At 54.5% G+C, this 13596-nt stretch overlaps 1 protein-coding gene across 1 annotated transcript in view; it reads right to left on the bottom strand.

Annotated features, from left to right (window-relative positions):
* PHLDB1 (pleckstrin homology like domain family B member 1) overlaps positions 1-13596 on the bottom strand; it is a 58921-nt gene that overhangs the window by 26195 nt on the left and 19130 nt on the right. Inside the window, exons 6-12 of the mRNA XM_090266045.1 lie at positions 10518-10643; positions 7481-8826; positions 4874-5155; positions 4057-4197; positions 3812-3949; positions 1216-1344; positions 700-855 (exon numbers count right to left, since the gene is read on the bottom strand). Of these exons, the coding sequence (XP_090122171.1) occupies positions 700-855; positions 1216-1344; positions 3812-3949; positions 4057-4197; positions 4874-5155; positions 7481-8826; positions 10518-10643 (2318 nt within the window). The remainder of the gene's footprint in view (positions 1-699; positions 856-1215; positions 1345-3811; positions 3950-4056; positions 4198-4873; positions 5156-7480; positions 8827-10517; positions 10644-13596) is intronic.

Here is a 13596-nt window from a genome sequence, read left to right as displayed (position 1 = left end):
ACATACACACAAGTCTCAGCCACAGGCATGTGAGCTGCCTGAGCCCTCCTCCCATTCTCCTTCTTGACATCTTCCTAACCCTTGCTTGACATAAGCCTCCCAACCTTACTGCCCACCCTCACACACACACACATTCCTGCCCCATCACCCTGTCCTGCTCTTGCTGAGATCAGAAGCAATCACAGCATCTGGAGCTCCAGGACTGGCCAGGATACAACAGCCAATCCCCTTGGTTTATGGCTGGAACCCAGGTGATGCCCTCCCTATGACCTCTGGCTGACTCTAATATCCAGATCTCAGGTCTTTGGACATGTCCCAGACTGAGAGCCCTACAAGAGCAGGAGCAAGCCTACTGTTCAGCCTCCTCCGCCCCCACCTCCATCTTTCACTGCCCAGCCAGTGCCCAGCTCAGAATGTGAGTCTAATCTGCTTTGCACTGACGACTCATGGAGTCATGACTTAGTAACAATAGCCATAGTTTGTTGACTGTTTACTATGATCATATCCTCTACTGTCTTTACATCATCTTGGTTTAATTCTCACAACAGCCTGTTCTCTTTCTTATTTTATGATGAGGAAACTGAGGCTCAGAAAAGTGATGTTAACATTCAATAGGTCATCAGTTGGGATTCAAACCCAGGTCACTGGCCTCCAAACCCACCTAGCATACCCTGAGGCAGGGAATGGGGCAGAACAAACCTTCCTCTTCGTAATGCTGCAGAACAGCTCAGCCTTGCTCAGGAGCAGCCCCTGGCTGGCCAGCTCCCTCTCCTCCTCCACGCGGCTTTCCCGCTCCAGCTGCTGGAACTCCAAGTCCTCAAAGACCTTTGTCTCTGTCTCCAGGACCTCTGCCTCCTTGAACAACAATGACAAAGGGGAATGGGTTATGTTCAAAATACCACTCCGGGCCTGGAAGGCCAGGCCACAGAGGTGTGTGTTTTGGGGGCTGCACCCAGGGAAACTGGGAAAGGGACCTGCGCCCATCCAACCCCCTTTCCTCCTCTTGGCTTTGTCCCTTTCACAGGTATCACTGCCTGGAGCAGCAGAAAGGAGAAAACAGATCCCCCCAATCCTTCCCTGTCCCCTCCAAACTGAAGCACCGACCCTGGTGTCCTGGCAGGTACTTCAGGGCCCAGGTGGTCCTGTCCCACCGCTCTCCTCTCCTCTGGGCAGGTGGCCCTCAGGGCCGGGGAAGCCGGGGCTGGTGAAACTGACCCTTCTCAGCTGCTCCTGTAACTGTTCCCGCACTGACTCGGGGCAGTTATCGAGTTGCATCTGGAGCTTGGCGTAGAGCGCCTGGCGGGCCTCCAGGTGCCTCCGTCCCGTGGCCAGCTCCGCCCTCTCCTGGTTGGTGGGAGGGGGAGGGGGCGGGCACAGGGGGAGAAACAGAACACACACTCCTCAACTCTGGCCCAGGCGCCATGGGGAGGGGGCGGGGAGGGTGGGAGAGAGAAACAGGGAGCGGGAATGGGGGTGGAAGAGAAGAGAAAAACTGACAAGGAATAAAAAAGAATAATAAACAGAAAAGGAGAAAGAAAAGAGCAGAAAGGGGGAATAAGGGAGGAAGAGGCAGAGTGGGAGAAGCAAGGAGCTGAGGTATAAGGCCTCAGAAGTCCAGGGGATGGTGTACCGCAGGCAGAAATTTTGGTCTCTTGGAGTCCCTTACACTGGAAACGCTTGGGTAGGTCCTAAGAAAAGGCCCTCTATTTTCTCTCCAAACCAGTCAAGACCAAAGGTGGTTCCACATCACAAACAGGGAGCTTCTAGCTCCTGTTCCTCCCCCTCTTCTACTGCCCAGAGACCAAAATTTAACCCTGGGGGAAAAAGGGTAGAGAAGGTGAGGGTTAAATCCAGGGGATGGGTGTGAAATCAGGAGCCAAGAACGTGGAGCTACAGCAGTGCAGAGGAAGACACCGGAGCCCAGCCCGCCTGGCCTCCCTCCCTACTGCCCAGGGTGGGGGTAGGGTGCTGGCACAGCAGGCTGAGCTTCAGCAGGATGAGGGCTGCAATTAGTTCAGGTATTGCCATGGTAACAGGTGCCCCAGGAGTGGGTACAGAGAGGAGGTGGATGGCTCAGTCTGGGGTGAGATGACACCTCTGAGGGCAGGGAAGGGACAAGAGGAGCTGGTGAGTCACCCTCCTAAGGACAGGCAGAAGAGAAACTCTCACTACTGATTCCAAAGCCAGAGTGGGACCATGGGCTAGGGGCTGGGGAGGGGAGCTCAGTGAGACCACCACCACTTCAAATAACTAGGCCCAGAGAGGAGATAAAGTCCAGGCCTCCATGCAATGCCAAGTAAATTAGAAATGAGGTTAGGCAGGTTCCTTCTGAAATGATGAGCTTTACCTGGGAGTAAGACTATGCTGAACCCTGCCCCCACCTACCCTTATACTCCACCTCCATCCCTGGAGAGGAGGAACTGATCAGTTCAGTCCTGGGGTCCAAGCACATCCCCATTTTTGGACTCAACCTTTACAACACCCTAAGTTCTGGATGACTTACAGGCAGAAGAGGGGGAGAGGCTACCCATTCCCACCCTCTGTTGAGGTGTCTGAATTTGGGAAGCCCCAAGGGGAAGAGTGTGGCAGTGGCAGAGAGTCCCTGTCCCAGCCCTCTACAAGCCATGCCACCACATCCATACCTCCTTACCCCTCTGCTCTGGAGGGAGGACAGGTGGATGGCTGGAGGACAACAGTCGTGGAGGCAGCACCCAGGCTTTTCCCAACGGGAAGAGCTTTTCAGGTTGAGAAGCTCCTCAGTCAAGCATTTCCCCAACTTTGTACCTATCCTGCCAATGTCCCATGAAGTCAAGTTGAACTGTGCCCCTTTGCCTGTTTCTTTCTGATCAAAACCCTTGGGTCCCACACCAAGGAAGAAGGCAGCATTAGAGGGGAGAGGCCAAAGGCCCATGGAGTTAGTGCAAAAGCAGGCATGGCTCAGCCCTGCCTGGGTGGCACTGGCGGTTAGGGGCATGCGGAGAGCCCAAGACAGTGATTGGGGGGAAGTGGGGGACGTTAGTGCAGGCCTGTTTGGTAAGCATGGAGTTAATTTGGCACAGAATTTGGGAGTGTGGTTTTGGGGACCTGAGCCAAAGCTCAAAAAAACAGGGGTGTCAAATAATTTTTAAGAGCTTCAAAATCGAAGGAAGGAGAAAGACACTCTCAAAAAATGTAGGAGGAAAAGTAATTCTTGGAAAAATACTGTTAAGTCCAAAAATAGAGGGCCCCTCTCCACTTCAGAGCTTTTGGCACGTTGTAGGGCATCTTGGGCATGGTTGGCATGGCCCCTGTAGGCTGGCACGAAATCTGAAAGGGGCAGGGGCAGGAGCTGGGGCCCTCTGGAATGGGAGGCTGCAGATCCTGAAGGCTCAGGGGAAGCTGCAACCCGAGAGCCATTTCCCAAAGACCACATCTTGAGCGCCTAAAGCATGCTCGGAGAGCGATTCTCCAGATGGAGGGACCCAAACCTGACTCACTCCCCAGCACCAGTCCCTCATCTCTGTGATCACTGCCCAAGAAGAGGTTTTGGTACTTCCTAGAAGAGTCATGAAGGGCCTGGAATGGCAGGCACCGGGCACCCAGAGGCAGCACAGAGACCCAGACAGAGGAGACCCCAGACACCAGCCCAGCCCGCAGTGACCTCTAAGCTGGTATCTTCTACAAAGGACAAAGCCCCTACCCCTGGAGCAGCACAGAGGCCACCTGGTCTGCAGGTTGGATGATGAGGGAAGAAGTAAGGGACCCCAGAGAAGACATTTCTCCTCTCCCAGGCCACTGGTCCCCAGCATGAGTGAGGCCAGGTGTTAGTTACCTTGTCCCTCTCCTTTTGGATGCCCGTCTCCAAGGTCACCAGCTTCTCCTGCAGCTGGTCCACTGCTTTCTGCTCCTTCTGCAGCAAGGCCCACTCTGCCTCTCTCTCCCCCTGCAGCAGTGCCTGCTCCATTTCTGCCTGGGAGCAATACCAGGGTTCACGTTAAGGCCACCAAAGGCAGCTGGACTGGCACCACTCCTGGGGCCTTCACACTGCCAGAGTCCTGAGGCTTTCCTGAAGCTTACCTCTTGGGCAGACTCCTGCAGTTGCTGCTCCAGCTCCTTCACACGAACCTTGAGCTGCTCCACTCGCCCCAGCACCTGAGCCCGCTCCTCCACAAGGGCCAGAACCTCTCCTTGGAGCTTGGTGCTAGGTGCATCTTCATGCTGGAGGGGAGGGGAGCTGTCAACTAGAGAAGTCTAGAGCCTTCCAGGATGAGACTAAGAGAATGGATCCCTATTTCTCAGAGTACTTGGAAGGGTCAATTGGACTGAGGTAGAAAGCAAATTCCCCTTCCTGCATGGAAAGCAATATAGACTCATTTAAAAGGATTAAAGATTACCACTGAGGCCCTGGCCAGGTGGCTCAGTTGGTTGCAGCGTCATCCCATACACCAAAAGGTTGTGGGTTCGATTCTGGGTCAGGGCACATACCTAGATTGGGGGTTCGATCCCTGGTAGAGGCACATATGAGAGGCACCTGGATCAATGTTTCTCACATCAATGTTTCTCTCTCTCTCTCCGTCCACCCTTCCTCTCTCTCTCAAATCAATAAATATATCCTCCAGTGAGGAGGACTGAAAAAAGATTTACCACTGAGTGCCAGACCTGGGTGGGGCCCAAAGAAAGGCAGGTCATAAAGCATATTTATAGCTAGGCAAACTCATCAACACTTCCCTCACTTCCTTGCCTCATTTATACACTTCTCATACCTGATCCTATCCCAAACTGAATCCTTCAATCACTTCCCATCACTGGGCTTAGTACCACATGTACCTGCCTGCTCTACCTCCTAGCACATCCAACCCCAGCCCTTCACCCAGCCCACCCCATAACAGCCCACCTCCTGCTGGGTGCTCTCAGTGCTGCTGCATTCCTCCTTGAGATTTTCCTCATCTGAGCGTTCCACACTCTCCCACAGGCGTTGGGAGGCACTTCCAGGCTCTTCATTGCTCCGCCCACAGGTCCCAATGGCCCCTGAAAGGCCGCGTGAGGGCCTCCGACCTGCCAGTGCCAATGCTGCAGTGGCCTCCCCGATGCTGGGCAGTTCTCCAGCCTCAGCTCCCCCATCAGCCCGGCTGTACTCTGCACACAGGTTGAGGATGGTTTCCAGGCGCTGCCGTTCCTGGGAAGTGTAGACAGACGGATAGAGCAGGGCATGAAGGGGAGGAGGCAGGGTATTGGTGGGGCTAGAGCCAAGCACAGTGTCTTGTCAGGAGAGAGAACTAGGATCTGAGGGGCATAAGCCTCAGAATCCAGTCAGGAAAACCACTCCCCACCCCACACAAGGTCTAAGGATACGGAGGGAATGGGACGGCCCGGAAGGGAGCAGGAGAAACCAGGCCGTTGTGTCGCCTGCTCACATGGCTAGCCCTTCCTGTCTTCCTTTCTCCTTTTCCTTTTCATCCCAGGGTAGGGCACACCCAAACACACGTGGAAACACACACTGGTGAGCAGACTAAAGACCACAATGAGACAGAAAGAAACATTCAGGTGCTCATGCTGACATGAATACACAACGATCCATGGCCTAAGGGGATACAGACACTCCAACACACCAGCACTGACAGAGGACAACCCGTGGGCCCTGGGCCTGCATTAACAGGCATGTAAACACTAAAACACCAGTCCTGACATTCACAAATGCACACCAATTCACACTTAAACAGATAAACATAGTCCAGCATACAGACAGGCATGCACTGACACAGAGCAGGAAAACAGACCCCTGGGCCCACAGGGACCCTACAAAGTTCATACAAAAAAGCACTCAGCATGCATACATCTGCCAGACAGACCTGGGACATGGTCCTCCTCATCTCCACCTCAACTCCAAGTCACTCTCTGGCAGCCCTCAACTGCTGGCTCCTTCTAGGCAGGGTGGACTGCTCAAATGCCCTGGCCCATGTGAGCGCCCCACGGCCCTGACACTTACTCTGCTCCCTCCCCACACACAGCCCACCCAAGATATCTCTCAGGGCCTAGGATATAAAGGAATAAAGGTAAAATTACGTTCTGGGTCTGTGTCCCCCTTTCCCATTCTTAAAACCTCAGCCTCCCCCATGACTCTCAAGTGTCCCTCAACCTCAGCTGTCTCTCACCATGTACAGTTTGGCCATGACCCCCCAGACACTTACCCAGCTTCCCTGCTGTTGCTTGCCCAATTCCATGGCAAAAATAAAAATAAAAAACAGAACAGCTTCAGCACCCAGGAGGCTGGGCCAGTGCCCCCGCCCCTACCTCAGTATCCAGATAAGCAGCCTGGTTGAACTGGGAGGGGTAGGGCGGGCAGCCTTCCAGACTTAAAGTGGCAGGTGGGGCAGGTCAGGGCTGTGATGAGGTGTGTGCTCACGTGAGGGTGTAGAAGCTGAATGGAGGAGTTGAAGGAGGCTGAGCCACCATTTTGCCTGGGCCAGGCTCACTGGCCCCTCTCCAGAATGAGCCCCCACACTGGCCAAGCCTTCTCATCTAGGCAGTGAAGAGAAGATGCAGCAAGAAAAAACTGGGGATCCTACCTCATCTCTCCCCCACCCAACACAAGCACACTATCTGACACTCTCACCTCACCCAAAGCTGTCTCAACCTCTTCTGAAAGGGTCTCCAGACAGACTTCCTCATTTCTGATTCTCCTCCTCAAACCAATGACATGGCCCCTCTGCCCCTCAGTAACCCCATTCTTCTGCCCACAAGAGAGAATGGGCAGAATTCATTCTCCTGTACATGTGGACATACCAACTAGAGCCCCTTGAGTTCCCTGTGCTATCTGGGGAATCCCAACCCCCACCCACCTCAGCCGCTATCTCTAGGACAGAGCCACACTGGCCCCGCAAATGCACATCAACACATACATTCACACAGGCTGCCCAGATCAGGCCAGGGGCTTCCCATCCTCTTCTCCTTTTCTTCCCTGCCACCTATATTCCCAGATGAGCCAGGGTGAGCAGCTCCCACCCATTTACAGATGCTAAAATGAAGCAAGAAAGAAGGACCAGGAGCTTTTCTAAAGAACAAGACTTGGAAAGACAGGAGACTTGGGTTCCAATCCCAGCTCTGAAACTTGCTGTGTGGCCTAGGAAAACCCCATCTGCTCTCTGGGCCTCAGACCTGCTTCTCAAATGGAAGAGTGCAAGGCCTCAACCATAAATGTGGTGTGTTTCTCTATAGCTTCAATGTATTCAGGTAAATGATGTGAAAATGTATATATGAAAACAAAAGTTGTATTATAGAATAAATGCAAAATTAGCATGAATTTAAAACAAAGCCTTAAGGACTTCAAACAATGTTCTTCAGGGCATCAGAACTTTGAGATACTGGTCACTACAATGTATCCTGGGCAAAGCTTGAGAATCCCAGGCCTGTCCCTGTGCCCCTCCCATTCTGCCAGCTGGCTGCCCATGTGCTGGTAGAGACCCTGAAGTGGAAGTCAGCAGCTTCCCTGGCACCCACTCACCAGCCTCTCCATCTCCTGCTCCCGAAGCCGCTCTTGGCGCTGCCGCCGGTGGTACTCCAGGAGGTCATCCTCATTGTCACTGATCTCTGTGATGCTATTTTTCCGTTCTCGAGTGACAGGCACCTGTAAGTCTCCGCTGGAGAGCTTCCTCTGGGCACAGGGGCTTTGTCGGGGCAAAGCCCCAGTCAAAGAGCCCAGACTGTAGGCTGGGCTCAGCTTGCCACTGAAGCTGCCCTTGCGAGGTGTCAGGGACTCCCTGAGTGTGGGCGAGGGGCTCCGTGTCCTACGGCCCCGTGTCCCCAGTGTCAGTACAAAGTCCTCTGGTGAAGCCCCATGGGCTGCCCAGTGCCGGGGCCGGGGACTCTCTGCCACTTCCCTGGTTAGTTTGGGATCTGGGGTGGTCCGAGAGGGCATGGGGGAGAGAGCCCGTCTAGCCAGAGAAGGGCTCAAGGGAGGGAGTTCTCGCATACTGTCCAGGCCCCGCCGGCGCAGGCAGGGACTATCAGGAGGCTGCAAGGTGCGGGTAGCTGACCCATCTGAAAATGTTCGGCCCACCAATGGGCGTGAGGGGCTGGTTGTCAACGCCCGCTCAGTGCCTGGCAACTCATGGAGAGGGCTGGGAGGGCGGTCCTGAAGTGTGCCAGTTTTGTTTTGGGGAGCAGGGACTGGAGGCTGGAATTTAGGGCTGCCAGGAATGCTGATGGGTTGGCTGTGGGCACTGGAAGCTGGGTATTGACTCAGGCTGATAGCTACCACAGGCAGCTGCCCACCCAGCCAGGGGCTCTCAGTGGTTCTGCGGGCCTCTGCCAAGACAGTAGCTGCAGGGCTGTCTGTCAGCAGACCTCGGAGGCCAGGGCTGAGAGGCCTCTCATGACCCACCTTCCTGCCCAGCCGGGGGCTCTCAGAGGAGGGGGCACCATTAGGTCGGGACTGTGGGGACTGCAGAACCAGATGATAGCTGGAGGAACGAGCAGGCACCAGCGGGGGTATAGAAGGTGCTGGCTCTTGCCCACTGGGTGAGTGGCTGGCACAGCTCCCACCACTGGCTGGTGAGGAGAGTGGAGAGAAGGCTGGAGAGGTGTTCCCATAGCTGGAGCCCACAGACATGCCACCAGGGCTAGTTGCGGGGGACAGCAGACAGCGACCACCATTAGCCATGGGCGACAGTGGGGAAGTTGCAGCAGGCTTCTTGCTAGTAGCTCCAGATTCCTCTAGCACCAGTGAATCCATGATCTCCTGCAGGTCTTTCTCAATAGAGCTCACCAGGGAACTGTGGCTAGCATAAGCTGAGGGTCCCTGGTTTGTGCCCTGTGGAGTGTGGTTCCCATTCACCAGGCTTTCTGATTCTGCTAAAAGGAATGCAAAGATGCCTCAGGCCCTGGTCTTAGACTTTGGGGAGGTCCATTTACACAAGAGCAAAGGCCCTCCCCCACTTCCTCCTCACAGAGTGGGGCTGCCAAGGCTCTGCAGAAGCCAGGAGACCTGGGTTCCAGTGCCAGCTCTGCCCCTGACCTGCTCTGCAACCTTACCCCAAGTCACTTGCCCTCAGTGTTCCCTTCTGTAAAGGAAGGAGATAGGTAGGAATCTTCTGGCTCTAACATTTTATGATTAAGGACAGAGTTAGCAATAATGCTAGGCACTCACACCAAGACCAGGTTCCTCCCTGCCTAGGCTTCCCCAACCTCCTATGTCTCTCTTTCAGGAAGGACAGATGAACATTCTTCAAAAGGGATGGGGACATGCTATGGAGCTTTCAAAAGTTCCAGGAGGAGTCCCATTCTAATAGAACATTAAGGGCTACCAACACAGTAGCCAAGACCCAGGAAAAAACACATACAAAGCCTCCAAGGCTCAATGAGGGGTGTGTGCTGCAGCAGTTTGTCTAATCAGAGGCAAGTGAGGGGCCTGGCATCGATGGGTAGTTCCTGGAAGCCAGGCTGACCAGCAACTAGGTGCAGCTCAGTGCCTCCAATCAGTCCATTAAGCCAGGCCAGCAAGAGCTTGCTTCCCTGTGCCCTGCCCCAGCCTGGTCAACCAACAGAGTAGCTGGAACTGCTGCCCCAAATAGCTGAGGGGTTGGCATGACAAGGCTCGAGTGGGGCAGGGTAAAGCTAACTAGGGAGTGGACTGGGAGCTCAGGCACCTGAGCCCCCAAGGGGCTAGAAAATACTTGTGGGTAGAGGAAGAGACAGGAAAGCCTTTATAAGACTGAGTCTGGGTCCAAAATTATGAAGACTACATAGGATCACAGTCAGAGGGTTTACCATGGACACTGGTGATCCTAGTGACCACCCATCTTTCCTTAGATCCCCAGACTATCCAATTAAGCCACTGACACCACCCTGCTAGGTGTACCTGACATACATGTGCACCTGTTCCAATACCACAGTGATACCTGTCATCCCACAGCCATCCAAATGCCCATGCAAAGTCTGGGATGGTGGACCCGCTGGCAGCCTCCTGGTCTGCATCCCAGTCCCAGGCAGCTGGGCTTGGGGGAGCTGTACTGGGTCCCTGGAATAATCACCAACTCTCCTCTGGGGATCAATAATCCAAACCTACACTGTGACTGCTCCACTGAGTCATCAACTGGCATAGCATGGCAGCGGGTGGGGCAGGGCCCAAGGATATGACCACCAGCAGATAGGAACCACCAGAGCTTACACAGATTTAGCCTAATGCTTCCTTCTGCACTCTCAGGTCACATTCAAGAGCAAGGCTCCATCGTGGTAACACAAAAGGGTCAGGGTCCCAGACACTGAGGTGGCATCTTTCTGGTCAGTGGGACACAAGCTGGCAGAGCCCTCCATCTCTCAGACTCATGATTCCCCAATTCTAGCCAAGCAGCACTTCTTGGATCTCTCCCAGTGGCCAGAGTGCCTGGCATTATCCATCAGGTTCCTATGGCAGGTGGCAGCAAGCCCAGATCATAGGTGTTGCCCTGCCCTGACACTACAAGCAGGGCTGGAGTGGGCAAGGAGGAGGATTACCCAGGGGGTGCCAACAACCTAGCCTCCTGCCCCAACTGGGTACGTACCTGGGCCAGGGCTGTAGGGGGGTCCGGAGGCCCGGCCCCTTGCTGGAATCATGCTTTTCATCCACTTGGCTTCGGCCGGGTGGTTAAAGCGGAGGAAAGTAGACTGACCCAGGCACAACATGCAGCCTTTGGAGAAAGAAAACACATGGAAGGGCAGGCAGGACTAAGGCAGCCCTCATCCCACTAGCAGGTTCACCCCAGGTTCCAAAGAGCCATCCCCACCTGCACTCAGTGTCCACACCATCCATGCCTGACCCTGCCTGTGCTTGAGAAAGGCACTGGCAGAGTTCAAGAGCACAGAGCAGAGTGGAAAGAGCATTGGTCTGTGAAACCCAAGATCCATGTACTAGTCCTAACTCTTCTTACTGTGAGATCTTCAGGCAAAGTTACTTCACTCCCTGAGTTCATAGTTTCTCTTTAGAAAAATGAGGACAATACTACTGACCTTGCACCTAAGACAGTGCATGTGAAAGTGCTCTGTAAGTGAAGAAAATTCTTCAGAGAACATAAGACACTCTTGTCCCCACCACCCAACATGTACCCATGCCTCTTGGGTGGAAGGGTAAGTTCAAGAGGCAGCAATTTCTAGGATCACAAAAAGACTCTGAGATGGGAAACAGGGAAAAACCATGATGTCCCCTCAGGGAACAAAATTTGCTTTCTGACTCCAAAAGTGGGAGTGGCTACCACCCTTTCTCTCTGACAATGTATCCTCTGGCCTGACATCCTGCTGCTCTTGTGTCTCCCCTGGAATGGAACCAAGCCTAGGCCAATGGATCCAGCCTCAGCCAAGCACATTCTCAGGCAATAGACACAAGCCCAGTCCTGCCCAGAAGTGTGAGTGCATGGAAGGTGGAGGGTATGCGGGAGCCAGAAAATGTAGCCAGCGGCACCAGGAGTGTACATAGCAGCTGGTGTGCCCACAGGTGCCTAAGGGTAGATGGCAGAACTCCTCCTCCTGGCCACACAGGTGCCAGAGGACTCCTTCGAAAGACACTATGCTTGGAGAAGCCAGAGACCTGGCGCTCGCTACCACCCACCCTTCCAATTTTTTCACACCTCTAGCCCCTGGCCTCAGTCTCCTATCTACCCAATCTGGTGCCAATTGGCACCCCAAGCTTCATGCCAATCTAAGCGAAGATTGGCAGGCAAATCTACATTCCTAGATGCTGAGATAGTGCAGGCCACAAGGGCATGGGGCATCCGAGGCCACTTGGGTATCTTAGCAGGCCGCCTACTCAGAAGCCTGTTGTCAGAACACAGGGCATGTCGTGGGCATGGGGAGGCCTAGCAGACTGAGAAGCCCAGAGCAGATAACCATAGTGGACAAAGCCACTTACTTCTCTGGCACACCCACAGGTCCTCCCAGGCAGACAGGCACTGACAACAATTCTAAAGGTTAATGGGTGGTTAGGAGAGGGGGAGCCTTCCTTGACAAGGCACCAATCAGAGGAGCTGACCCCAGAGTAATCATAACCGGAATAAATAATAGCCAACCATCCATCCACCTAATTACAACCACAGCTGTTTCAAAAAGAGCCCTGTCAGGCCCCTCCCCTCCCTTTCATCCAGTTTGCAAGGTCTACACAAACCCACTCAATCCTAGATTGACAGGGGACTAGGGAGGAGGGTAGGTGGGGAGGGTAATCAGGAGCCTGACCACCCAGTCCAGGCTGGGAAGGAGATGGGGAGTCTGAGTAGACTCCAGCCCATCAGTGCCAGGCCCACCCAAGGAAGCTGTTGACACCTAGGGACCCTCAGCCCAGGATCCTACAGCTCTGAGTTCCCTGCCCTCTTCTCTGCCCCTCACCCTCCTCCATACAGGGGGTGTGGCTCTGGTGCCTCTGGACTATAAATAGGTGATACCAGGCAGCAGAGCTGGAGCTGTATTAATAGAGTGAGCAGGAGGGCAGCAGAACTGAGAGCAGCCCAGCTCCAGCTCAAATTAACTTTCTATTTGCACTCAAGGGCCGCGGTAACTGCTCCAACTCTAGTCCTATGACCCCAAGGGCTTGGCCAGTCTATTTCTTGGAAGAACCCTCCTCTCAGCTCTCTCCTGCCCTACACCTCCAAAAGTTAGCCCACTCAGGAAGCCCAAGAATCCCTTCTCATTCAGGTAAAGTTAATAGTCAGTGCCCATACCCAAAGGGGCTCAGGGCCCAGTGCTGTGCAGATGGGTGGTATGGCTGCACATGTGGAGAGAGGGGAAAAAAAAAGAGGGAAAAAGGAAAGGGTGGATCTTAGCCTGAGAGATGCAGAGGGGAAGCACCACACACAGACACATTCTCATTCAGGCTCACACACACTCACAGAAACAGACTCACACAGCAAAAGGCAGACATGCTTACACACTCACAGAGCAACAGTCGCTGCCTTGCTGTCTTCATAAATAGAATGGACCGGTCAAAGGGAGGGTAGGATGAAGGGAAGATGGAAGGAAAGGTCTTAGCCATTTCCATCAGCAACCCCTCTTAGCCATAACACAGGTTCCCCTCATCCTAACCAGGACCCTTCAACCTCATCCAGAGGCAGGTCCCATATACCTAGTATTGGGGAAGATAAAGTCTGCCCCACTGAGGAGTGGCCCCAAGCCCAGACCACCCACTCAGAAATGCCAGGGCTCAAGCTCCCAAAGGAGGGCCCCAAGGACCCACTCCCCTTGCTCGCCTCCTACCCCACGGCCCTTCCAGCCCATACTATTCCACGCCTGGCTGCCTGGGGGCTGCAGCTGGCCCCAGGCTGAGGACTCACCGAGGAACCAAGACCTCCGGACCGCTGGTCCCCACCCGCCCGGGGCCTCTGAGTGGGGGGTGCAGATCTCCTGCGCCAGTGGCTCCAGGCTTGGAGCAGCAAGCGGCCAGGCAATGAGCCACAACCGATGCCCCGGGAGGGGCCGCCTGGCCAACAGCGCCGGAGGAAGGGAGCCAGGGGGAGGGACAAAGGGACGGAGGAGGGGAAGAGGAAGTGATGGAGGAGGAGAGAGGGGAGTAGGATGTAGAGGGCGGAGCGGGAGGGTGTGGGGAGGGTTTGGGCTACGGATTCTGGCGGATTCTGGCACCGCGGGCTAGGGAAGTGGGAC

Source organism: Furipterus horrens, unplaced genomic scaffold, assembly GCF_987537825.1.
Source record: "Furipterus horrens unplaced genomic scaffold, mFurHor1.1.pri manual_scaffold_2, whole genome shotgun sequence".
NCBI lineage: Eukaryota > Metazoa > Chordata > Mammalia > Chiroptera > Furipteridae > Furipterus > Furipterus horrens.
This window is presented reverse-complemented; position numbering and strand designations above follow the sequence as displayed.